Source organism: Populus nigra, chromosome 18, assembly GCF_951802175.1.
Source record: "Populus nigra chromosome 18, ddPopNigr1.1, whole genome shotgun sequence".
NCBI classification, from domain to species: Eukaryota; Viridiplantae; Streptophyta; class Magnoliopsida; order Malpighiales; family Salicaceae; genus Populus; species Populus nigra.
The window spans coordinates 13,201,594-13,213,884 of record NC_084869.1 but is presented as its reverse complement, the minus strand read 5'-3'; the positions used below and the strand labels follow the sequence as shown (position 1 = coordinate 13,213,884).

General features: G+C 29.5%; 1 protein-coding gene across 1 annotated transcript; it reads right to left on the bottom strand.

Moving 5' to 3' along the window:
* Positions 1–2,686: 2,686 nt before the first annotated feature.
* Positions 2,687–10,389, bottom strand: LOC133678349 (agamous-like MADS-box protein MADS3). Its single transcript, XM_062100643.1, has 8 exons — positions 10,208–10,389; positions 6,682–6,760; positions 6,477–6,538; positions 4,910–5,009; positions 4,139–4,180; positions 3,843–3,884; positions 3,587–3,690; positions 2,687–2,862 (listed from the first exon to the last, which is right to left on the bottom strand). Exons 1-8 carry the CDS (start codon positions 10,387–10,389, stop codon positions 2,772–2,774), a joined length of 702 nt encoding a protein of 233 aa, XP_061956627.1. The 3' UTR covers positions 2,687–2,771.
* Positions 10,390–12,291: the final 1,902 nt, after the last annotated feature.

Sequence of the window (12,291 nt, the reverse complement as noted above, 5' to 3'; positions counted from 1 at the left end):
AGAAAGAAGGTGAATCTTAGCAGCACAATTAGCTGGAAAGTATCCGACGATGCATCTTGCAAATTCATAAACTAAAGAAAAGCAACATTTTTGTCTTTTGACCTCCGCCAATGGTTCACAAAAAATATCTGGCCGGCCACAAGCAGTTTTTTAAAGAGGGATTTTACAGTATTCAGAAAAAATAATTATTTATATATACTATTTTAATAAATAAATAAATATAAAACTAACTAAGAAATAACTACTCATAATTATTCTCCTTTTTCCCCATAATTTTTTATTTTTTTTTTGTATTTCTAACCAGAATTTGCTTTCAAGAAATTGAGATTAAGATTAATGTTAATCACCAAGTAACGATTATTCTTGGCATGTTATTCCAATTTACACATATATATTATAGGCTTAATTGATTTTCCTACTATGAATTAATTAGGGATCAAAATTGATTTACTCCATCAAAACACGGAGATTATAGGAAGTTTTCTCCATTCCGAGTAAGATGAAATTATTTTCCCTCGACATAAGATATAGATTACCAGTAATCATGCATCAATTTGTTCTTAATTAGGATAATGGGATACCTACTGAACTTGGGATTCTGATCATATATATATATATATATATATATATATATATATATATATCGCGATGTCGATGTCGATGTCGATGTAGTATTGGAAGGTCCGAGGAGGGTGACTGTTTTTGCAAGAAGGACATGGATGCATGAAAATTGTTTGTATATATGCTGTATAGACGACATGAAATGGCTGTTATCGTCATCATCGTTAAGAAAAACTTTATCTTACAATTAGCCCTAGCTAGACGACATGGGTAAGTCTGTAAATTTGAAGTTAATTTCTTTTACTTTTACAGCCATGTAAACGACATATGATGATGTCGTTTTTTCTTGGATTTTTGATCGAAAAGTCAATTAATTGTGTCTGATGAAACAAGAGCTAGCAGTAGAATTCGAACAAGACTCATCGTTAAGAATTGAAAAGCAGATTTATTATTATTAAATGCTTTATTTCAAAGCTCTTCTAGCTTTTGATTCATACTATTTATAATTTTAAGTACGAGCAATGGTTGGATCCCTCCAAAATTATCAAAAGATCACTTTAGTCCTTGAAGTTTAAGCATATTTGCACATTAAGCCCTTGAAAATTACCGTAGTCCTTCCAAAGCCTGAACTCCAATAATTCAATTCACCCTCCAATATCACTGAAAAAACAAATTTGGACCAAAAATTAACTTTTTATTTCTAATTACCATTATAGCAACATCCACGACTACAATCAGAACTATTCTCCTCCATGCTAAAACAACAGGGGTGCATTGCTGCGCTGCACCCTTTTTTTATTTTTTATTTTTTTCTTTTTAATTTCATTAATTTTTTTTAATTTTATTCTTAAACAAAGTAATGATTATTTAAATTGTTTTTTTACTAACCAAGTTGCTTGCATTCCATTAATTTAACTTCAACAGAATTTAATTTTAAATTCAATTTAAGTAAAGAATCAGGTCATAAAGTTTTTTATTTTGTTAAATTTTTTTTCTTTTAATTTCATCTTCAAATATTTTTATGGATCGATCGAGTTGCTTTTGCACTAACCAAGCCAACTGGATGGAGACTTTCACAATGTTTAATTTTAAATCTTGGTTAAGCAAGCAGATTATTTTTAGATAAGTCAAGTCGATTGAATCTTGTTGCATTAACTCTCGTATGATTTAATTTTAAATTCGAGTTAGATAAAAAATCAGGTCGGAAGATTTCAAGATTAACTTGTTGGACTAGGTCGAAAAACAATATGAAAAAATTATCTACGACCTAGATGTTTTTGGTTAGGTTTCAAAAAAACAATAATTCAACCCATAAACTTGTAAACTAATAAAAACTATAATTACAATCATAATTCAATCATTGTTATTAAAACCAGACCAGATTGGTCGGTTCAATTTGAATTGATAAACTAAGGACTCAACTGATTCGGTTATGATAAAGGACTATCTATGTAATTGAACCCATTAAACCGGGTGGGTACCGGTTGTTTTTTTCATAGAATCGGTGGCCTGAATCGGAGTGAACAGTCGAGGTTGAGTCCTTAGTTTAAGGAAGAATTAAGTGGAACATTCAAAACGTTGTTGAGCTTCCTAAAAACTCAATCTCAATCAATTCGCTACTGCAATGAAAGGCAGCCTGAACGCCAGCACTTGCAGCCTTGCTTTCTTCGTCCTTCGTCCTTCAATTTTTGCCGCAGCTGGGATCAAAGGATTGCTTGAACCTTGAAGAAATTCTTTTCTCCAGTTGGACCAGTCCTACCTAGTCCTTTCTTTTGTTTTTTCCCCTTCAGCCTAGCCTCTCTTTCTATACATTATATTTATTTGAAAATAATATAAATAATATATTAATACCTCATCTAATAACTTAATTAAACTCTTCAACATAAATAGTTTTTTTGATATGATATTGGAAATTTTTAAATCGATGAAGATATCATTTTCTACAGGGACTTGGTCCCAAGTTTGGCTAGATACTTTTCAAGAGGACATGCTTTTACAGAGCTTTGTTAATAACATTTAAATCAAGCAGTACAGATAGCCAAATCTCAAACAGTTCCAAATCATGCTTTAATTAGAATAAATACTACAATGTCATTAATTACTTGAGCTAATTAAACACGTTCATGTTCATCAAACATCAACAATTTTGGAAGACATCTTGGAACCCATTAATAACTCATCATACACACACTCGAAGGACTTATAATACTTCACGAGAGCCATCTTGGAGTAGGGTTGCTCTTTCCTGGAATGTTAGTCCTGGCATCAAAGGCTTGTTCTTGGTAAACAAATTGATGGTGCCTGTTTGACAAGAAACATTTTTTGTGCAAAAAAAAAAAATTGTTTTAGGTTAAGTGACAAAAAGTTACTTCTATATATCATGCTCTCAAGTCAATTTTTTTGTACACAAAAGCTTCATTGAAAATCAAAATTTGCTTATTAAAACCATGTGATAAAATTAATTAATTATAAGTCAGGATTAATTTAATGCTGTGATCTTAAGAGTTAACCAATATTGTAATTAATAAGGTCGGGTTAAATTAAAGTCCTAAATGTACATAAGCTTCCACACACTACAAGTACTTGTAAAAAATTTGAGACTAAAGCTTTTAGGGCTTAGGAATTTTACTTAATTAATTTTGAGAAATTAAGAATTTTATTCTCTAAATATTAATTAATGAACACTTAATATCATATATATGCATGCATGGTTATTAAGTGGCCATTTAAAAATGTTGACGTAACTTTATCAAAAGGATTCTAAAGGAGTATTTGAGAATGTGATAGTAGTTATAATTTAAAGTAATTTTTATTTGAAAATACATCAAAATAATATTATTTATTTTTAAAAATATTATTTTGACATCAACATACCAAAATGATCTAAAAATTAAAATTAAAACAAAAAAAAATTAAAACTTAAAAAAAAACACGATTTCAACTATTCCTAACACTGGATAAGTAATTCATATGTAAACGTCCAACATAGTTCACTAAATTAAAGAGGAAGAAGAAAGAGGCATACCCCATCTGTAAAGTGGGTAGAGGTTCAGAATGCTTATATCCATCTGCCTTGCTAGGGTCTCCTACACCTTGAATAGCTGGGAGACGCGGAACAACTTCCTCTAGCTGAAATTTCAAAAACCATCAGCAAACTTAACCAGCTTAATCCCCTCCTTGTATGAAGACAATAAACAGCTTCCATGCATTACCATCATACACAATTTGGATTACATTTCATGTGACTTGTATAAATGTGCAAGGTCGAGAAAGAAGAATACCTTGGTCTTGAGCTGTTTGTTTTCCTCTTCAAGCTCTTGTTCCTGCATGATAAGAAAGATGATCAAATTTTGTAACAGTGATTCTGTTTTCAGTCCACCACAGCTTGAGCAAGTCTTTAACCATCATGTCAATATTTGCATTAAACATTCTCTTCGATTTGATCGTGACGCTTCCCCAGAGAGTCAAAGGGAGGGTGAAAAGTTTGCAAAGGCTATTACGGCTGCCATAGATTTAGCAGTTGATGGAAGCAAAGTTTGGGGGGGGGTGGGGGGGGGGGGGAGCTATGCAATCTTACCTTTTGGCGTAACTCTTCCATTCTATCAAACATCAGTTGTGTCTGCATTGATGAGGAGAAATTAAGCATTATTATGGTCATCTTTATCAATTTTACCATTTGAAAGATGATCTTTATATATTAAATATTATATAGAATAGCTAGCTCGAAAAGACCAGCAAGGAGATTGAAAGGGAACAATATGGGCCACTCTGCAGCAGAAGACTTCAAAACCATCATTAGACAGGAACACCAAACGTAGAAAACAATGCTGACTACTTTCAAAACCTAAAAAGAAAGAATATGTAACCCTAATTGCCAAAAAGTCACCTACAAATTAAGATAAGAAAATCTATTAAAGGTAAATAGATAAAAATATAAAATAAATATATTTTAAGACAGTTCTAAAATGAATTTTTATCCTTTCAAATTAAGATATATAAGAGGATTCTTTTCTATTTCAAGATAATAATCAAACGACTATATAATAATTCTAATATTTCAATATATAGCAACTATATCATCAATCTGATGAGTATTTTGGTACAAAATACTAGCAAGTAGATAACATGGAAGAACTTTGCAATGGTCCATAGAAAGTGAGTCCAGCCCCTGAGACTTGAGATAAAAACTGGAGAGATTTTAAACAGGGGCGAACAATTCACATAAAAATTGTATCATTTTTTAGCCAATAATTAAATTAATTAACACATTTCACACTAGTTTTTATAATTGGTAAGAAATTATATAAATCTTTGAGTTTAACCATAATGCATGTGTAAATGTATGTACCTTCCTTTGCCTAGCTTGTGAAAGAGTTTTGTCAAGCTGTTTCTCAATCTTCTCCAACTCTTTAAATGCAAGTGGTTCAAGATCTTCTCCAAGAAAATTCCTGAAGAAGAAACATATATAATTCTCTAATTTATTAGCATGTTTTAAAAGTAGAATGGTACAAGCTATTTAACATGTGTTTCGTAGTAGGTCGAGTATTATTTTTTTCTTTTTTAAAAAAATAATGTGTATGCATACTTTTACAACGTGTTTTTATACATAAAGAAATTTTAAAATGGAATTCAAAAAGTTTATACATACATCTAATTAAATAAATTAAGAACTATTTATGCAACAAAAAAAATTATCAAGCCCAATTCCTACGCAGCCGAAGTTAATCAGCCACACACATGACCCGAAGTTAAGAACCAATAAAATATTAAAGTGACTGGAAAATAAAATCAAACCATAACAAATTACATTATTCAACTAATAATCAATCAAATATTTAGTGATAAAACTAGAAAAAAATAAGGCTTAGGCATGCAGGCCTAGAGTAGCCCACGCACATGTGCCTTATTGTTAAAAACAATCTCTTGAAGAGCGGACAACAGGTGGTCTGCCTCTTGATGCTTTGAAAAAATTGTTTGCATTGCCTTAGATTTTAGCAACCTTCGGTAGCTGGAAATCGGACTGGTCTGGTCTGTTTCAGACCAAGAAAAACTTATTTTCAACCCGAAAAATAACATAAAAAACCACCTTGTAAAACATATCTATAACATCTAACAACTCAAATATTAGCTGTAAAACCCACAATCAACCCATAACTAAAAACATTTTTGGGTTCAAATATTTCATCTCATGCAAGTTTAAGGGAAAAAAACATCTTGTGTAAACTTTCTCCATCAAAAGAAACCCATTTACACTAAAATCACCTTCTTTTTTTTACCGGAATCTAACCACTTTCTCTCTTCTCTTTCAAACCAATGACCAAAAATAAGAAAAATAAAACTTGGGATCAAAATTGAATTTCAGAAATTGTGAGGGACTGAAAGTTTATAATTTGAAAAGTTGAAGGATCAAAGTATATGTTTAGCTCCATGTTTAAAAATATCATCTATTTTACCATGTCTTTCATTTTAGTCCTATCTTTGAATATTTCATTTCCTTAGTAAATATGCCTAATTGACCATCAATTTGGGTCTATAAAGATGTAATCAAAGGAAAAAAGTAAAGGTACTAAAAAAATCATTGTGACAATTCATAGTGATTTGTTTCTTAAAGAATAGTAGCATAAGAAACAATATTTTTTCCATATCTTTTACAATATTTCTTAGTTTATTATTTATACAAATTAGATGTAATTCGAACTCGTGATCTTACTCTTTCTATTCCTTCTAGATTCAGTACAGAGCTTGAGGGATAGAAAGGGCCTCATATTCAATCAAACCCTACTTAGGGAAAAAATTATTTACTTCCCTCCTCCCTCTAGAAACGATATCTTATCTACCATTAAGTATTTTTAGTCGCATTTTAAAATACTTATTTTTATTTAGAAAAAAATGAAGAGATTAAAAAGTGAGATCACCTTTGAGAGCGTTGAAGAGTCTCACATTTTGCCCTTAACCTGGAGACCTCTTGGTATAAGTTCTGGAATTGATCAACAAAAAAAGAACAGATTAATGCATTTAAAAAGATATTGTAACAAAAAAAAAAAAAGAATTAAGTTCAAGAATTGGAAATAAGAATTGTGAAATTAGTTTAAGGATTAAAATAAGATGAATAAAACAAACATGTGACCCTTCCTCAGGAATGTTGGCGTCTTGTGTGTTGTAGCAACATTGTCGATACCGCTGAAGGATATTGTTCATACTGATTAAGAAGAAACAAATAATAAACCGATATTAAATTAATTTATAAAAATAAGTGGAAGCAACAAAATTAAGAAAAGTATAAAGAGAAAAATCATTCAAATCCTCTTTCCTTTATTTTTCTTCTGTAAGGTTACACCACCTCCTTTATGCTAATTAAATTGATACACTAAATGGTTTTATTTCATGTTTAATTATATAAAGAGGCATTAATTTCTTTTTCCTTAGCATGTAGGGACTTTAATTAATTTTTTTGAAAGAAAAAAAAACAATAATTACATCCAACTATTTAACAAACACAAGCATCACTCGTAAACACTAGGGTATGTATAAGATTTTTTTTTCTATTTTGAATAATAACTAAAAAAGGTTTTGTTGTTTTTTATTGTCTACATATAATTATAATAAGAACCGGTTTATCAAAATAAAAAATTTAAAAAGAATTCTGCTGGAATAACTTTTCTATCATTTGTTTTCATTTTACTTTTAAAATATGAGCACGAAATCATTAAAATATTTATTTTATTATAATTAAAAAGATATCATTCAGATATTATTTTAGTCCCTTGCCTTACCACTCAGTCATGCCACCAAATCAATATAAAATAGATAAAAATACCCCTTTTTTTTTCTTCCTAAACTTCTTTGTTTGTACTTGTATCTTGTATCTCATTTTTCTTAACTTGAATTCCTTTTCTAAAAATAAATCCTTCCTTTGTTTTTATATAGTGATTAATATGATTATGAACACCAAAAAAAGAAAAAAAAGGTTGTGAAAAATCCTTGCATGTCCTATGTTTTTCCCTTTTTTGTACTTCAATAAATATTCATGTTTTATTAAAAATAAAATAAAGTAAGTTTTTCTGTTATGTAGTGACAGGAATGATTTCATCTTGCTTCTACAATCTATTCTATTAGATATTGTTTGATTACTATATCGAGATATAAAAGATAGATAATTGAGGGGATGTGTCTTCTTGTACCTCGTTTTTTAAATAAAAATTCATTCTAAAATTATCATAAAAATAAGAGATAAATTTATTTTATATCTTTATTTTTGTCTCTCCAACCAAATATATTTTTATCTTTTTTATATTTGTTATTTCTTTTCTAGAACACTAACTAAACAAAACCTTAAATATTAATATAAAAAAAGTGCTAAATTAGTTTACTTGTAAAGTTATTATTTCAAGTTCAAATCTAATAAAAGATAGGAAAAACATATTGTGAAAATATTAATTTAAATATGCTTAGTAATATGAATAAGAGTTAATTAGAAAGAGATTTGGTCAAAAGTTGACAAAAAAAATATAGATGTGCTTAATTACATTAGAAAAAAATTATGATTATTCCTAAACTTAATAATTTGAGTAACATTGACAACAATTAGGTGATCGTGATCGTAATTTATTTCTTATTTATCCCATCCCAGATAGGCCAAATAGATTGAGTTTCTACCCCCAACAAATGATTTAAATTGAGTTTCTCTTAAGTTAGCTTCCACTTGAGTACTTGAGATAATTAAGCTGATTTAATCTAAGCTGAATTTGTTCAAATTTCAAAAGAAATAAATAACAAGCATGATACATTTAGAAAATAAAATTTTTAAAAATTTTTATTTTCAAGCAATTAACTTTATTTATGTAAATTTAGTGGAATTTATGTAACTTTAAATTAAATTATATTAAATTGGGTCTAAAGGTATTTGTTTCAAATGTCATTAAGTAATATTTGAAACAAATGTAAAGATATATCACAATTACCACTCAAATTAAGAAAAATTCCACTAAAAATATATAATAAAGAAACTTATAAAATGTCATTATAATGTATATCTATTATAAGATTTAGTTTAGTAAGTTTTTTTTTTAAATAAACACCATTAAAAGTTAATTTTATTATAATGGTTGATTTGAACATAATTGTTTTCTCAAAATCAATTTTTACTAAAAAAATTATATATATCTAGGAATAATAGTTCCAAAAAAGTGTGAATATAAATTAATGATACATGCATGAATAAAAAGTTTAAACATAGTTTTTAATAAAATATCATTCATTTTCTAACATTAATAATATCAGTACAAAAGAGTGAAAAATATCTTAAGACCAAAATAAAAAAATGATTTATAGGAAATTAACTAATGATTAAATTTAAAAACTTGATGAATTATAATTTAATTTAAATATTTTTAAATTCTCGGATAATCAAAATAAAGTACCAATATAATACTACATAGTTTAGAAGTGATTTAATTAGCTTCTCTTTTTCTTGTATTTAGGTTCTTATGAGGTATACAGTAAGGAAAATATGGGACTAACATTTCTTTAGGATTCATTCTAAAAGAGCCTAATTTTTATTATTTTAAATTTTACCAATATTAATATTTTTCTCAATCAGAGGTGAGGTTGAATTTACTTATTAGTATTGATAATTTATTATAATGTTATTATTTTAAATGCAAAATAGTCAATTAATATTTTTAAAGAGTTGATAATTTTATGTATAATTATGAATTTAGGAATTGATATATACACAACACACTTATTCATTCTTCACAGGCTCCTAGCTAGTAATGGAGTTGGGTATGTTCCATTGGGAATTTGAAGGACAAACAACAAAAGCTTTAGCCATGTTACTCTCATGTGCATCATCACTAGAAGTCAACAGAGGAGAAACAATGCTCCAAATTTAAAAGCACTGTTCAAATCATAAAGCAATCACATCAGAATGCAGAGGCAGATTAGAAAAGGAAGGAAGAACTATCCAGACACATTCACAATCACATCAAATGCATGCCCAGAACCTGCAGGATGGTGGTGATACTGTTCTTGGCCAGAAGATCTCACTTCCTACCCACAGCATATATAATACTAAGAGAAAGATACCATTAATGTTGTCAGGAAAGTAATCGCACCAAAGCCATCTTGGTTCACCTCAGCCAGGTTTTGGCGCGTCATTACCTTGATTCTTGAGAAAGATCAAGAACAATATAGACGAGGAAAGATGCCATGATTTGACTCTTCAATACACTACTAGTTTTGAATCTGGCTGGACACATGTCTCAGCAGAGACAAAAGAGAGACAGAAACCCTAGACACCACCCCCCCCCCCCAACCCTGTCAGTCTGAGAAGACTGTAGAGGCGTCATGGATAACAAAGGACACACAAAAACGTGTCGAGATAGCATTGGGAATTAGGTAGTACTTGAAAACCCCAATTTAAAAGATTAAAAAGAGAGGAAAGAGAGAAAGAAATCCGATCTCCCTCCCTTGTGGATCCAAGGAACTGAGGAAGTCTGTGTGTTAACCAAATCTCCCTCCCTCTTTCTCTATATCATTTGTGCTAAGTTTGGTGAATGAATCTTGAAGCAAACAACAGCAAGAAAGCAGGAGAGGAAGATAGGAATATAAATAAACGAAAAAGGGGGGAGAAAGATAAGCTTACTCAATGCTACTAAACTCGAAAAGCTTGCCATGGCTAGAAAAGATGATAAGAGCAACCTCAGCATCGCAAAGAAGCGAGAGTTCATAAGCTTTTTTGAGCAAACCATTTCTTCTCTTGGAGAAAGTTACCTGACGACTGATCTTGTTCTCTATCCTCTCCAAAACCACCTTTCCTCTCCCCATTTCTTTGGCCCTCTTGAGGAAGAAAACATAAGAACAACAAACAAATTTAAGAAACAATGAATTATTCTCTCCCTTTATATATTATCTGTAATAATTATCTATTATTTATCTGACCTCTAATTACATCACTGTCAAGCTAGCCCTCAAAAATTAAGTTCGCACACTGGGGTTAAAACTTATATGGGAGTGAAACACAAACTTTATGTTAATGGGTTTTTTGCTATAAGAGGAGAAACTGAAAAATAAGGCTGAGTGTTTTACCACTCTTAATTTGTAACAAAATAGGATGGTGATGACTGACTTTTCTTCTCTTTCTCTTTTTGTCCAGTAGCTTCTTACAGTTTCCTTCAGTTTGTTAGCTTCATGTATGTTTATCCGTGCACAATATACATAAAAATAGGTGCAGACATATATATGAGTGGAGATAAAAGGATAAACTAATATGAGAGAAGTTTAGGGGTATTTTCCCAACATGTGATAAGAGAGAATTCAATCTTTAGTTTAGCCATTTTTTGGTGAAGAAATTCGTGTGTGTCAATGGTTTTTTTCTTTGAATATCCCTAAGAAATGAGATTGAGCTCACTCCAGAGATTTTTCATTAAATTAGTTTTCAGGTGATTTTAAAGTGTTTTTAGATTATTAGGTACGTAGTTTGGTGATATTTTTATGATGTTTTAAAAGTTCTTTTAAATAAACATGAGTTGAAAATGAATTCTCAATCAAAAAACCCCTCTTGATTTTTTTGGTTGGTGGTTGAAATCTAGGTTATAACCTAGCAAGTGATGCAATGTTTGTTACTTACTTAAAAAAAAAATAGAGAGAGGCAAACAATTCCTTGAAAAAGAAAAAAATAATTAGCTCATCCATTTTATCTTTTTCTTAAAAAAAAAAAAACTTAGGTGTGTAAGTCATTCAGGCTTATGCACTTGGGTTTTTTTCTTACTTTGATTTTTTTATTTTTTTATTTTAATTTTATCATTCATTATTAGGTTTTTCTTGAAATTTTTTTATTTTTTTTAATTTTATCCTTTAATTTTTTATTGATTTTGAATTGATTTTTGTATTTTTATTATATAATAAAATAAAATAAAATAATCAAATCTAGTAGAGTTTATGACCCGAGTTGCAAATTAGAAGCTAGTTGAGCAGGGTTAATATGGGTTGTTTATTTTTTTCCTTTATTTTTTTTCTTTAGACTTGACAAGATAACAAAATCATTTTCATGAAACTTTTACAGAGTTTAATTTGAAACTTGGGTTAAACAAAAAGTAGTTTGGAAGTTTTCAAATTTTACCTATTATATCAGGTTTAATAAAAATTTCAAAAATTTCTTACACCTATATATTATTTTTTTTACATTTAAAAACAATTGATGCAAGTAACCTAGTTTAGTCACTAGTGGTTGCAAATTTTACTTTTTCAAAAAAATTGAAAAAAAAAGATGGGCTGAATTGAAGAGAGACAGGGAGAGTCGTGAGTGTCTTTGTTGTTATTCAGTCGTTTTCTAGTGTCACTTTCATATGGACAATGGAGGACATACGTAGGGCCATCCCTCGTTAACTTTTTTATTTTGTTGAAGTCGAGAATAAATAAATTTTAAAAAAAAACATGAATAGTGTGAGAGAGTTTTAGATTTAATTACATAGATTGTAGATAGGGCATCAGTTTAGTTATAAAAAATAAATACAAGAAAAATTAGAACTTTACTATTTGGCTAAGCAAAAACAAACCCACACTAAATCTCTCGTGAACTCTCTTCAATTTCTCCTTAAATATTAGTGTTCTTTTTTTTTTAATTGATTTTATTTTTATTTTGCTGGTTTCTCTCTTAACTAGTGTACAACCATGGAAATTATGAGAGATTAGTATGTGTCGAGCTTTGTACAAATGGGGGAACTTCGA

Coding starts and splice junctions, on each gene's coding strand:
- LOC133678349 (XM_062100643.1), bottom strand. CDS start 10,389: ATGGGGAGAGGAAAGGTGGTTTTGGAGAGGATAGAGAACAAGATCAGT. Junction 5,010..6,476: donor ACTCTTCAACGCTCTCAAAG/GTGATCTCACTT, acceptor TTTCTTCTTCAG/GAATTTTCTTGGAGAAGATC. Junction 3,691..3,842: donor ACAAACAGCTCAAGACCAAG/GTATTCTTCTTT, acceptor TTGAAATTTCAG/CTAGAGGAAGTTGTTCCGCG.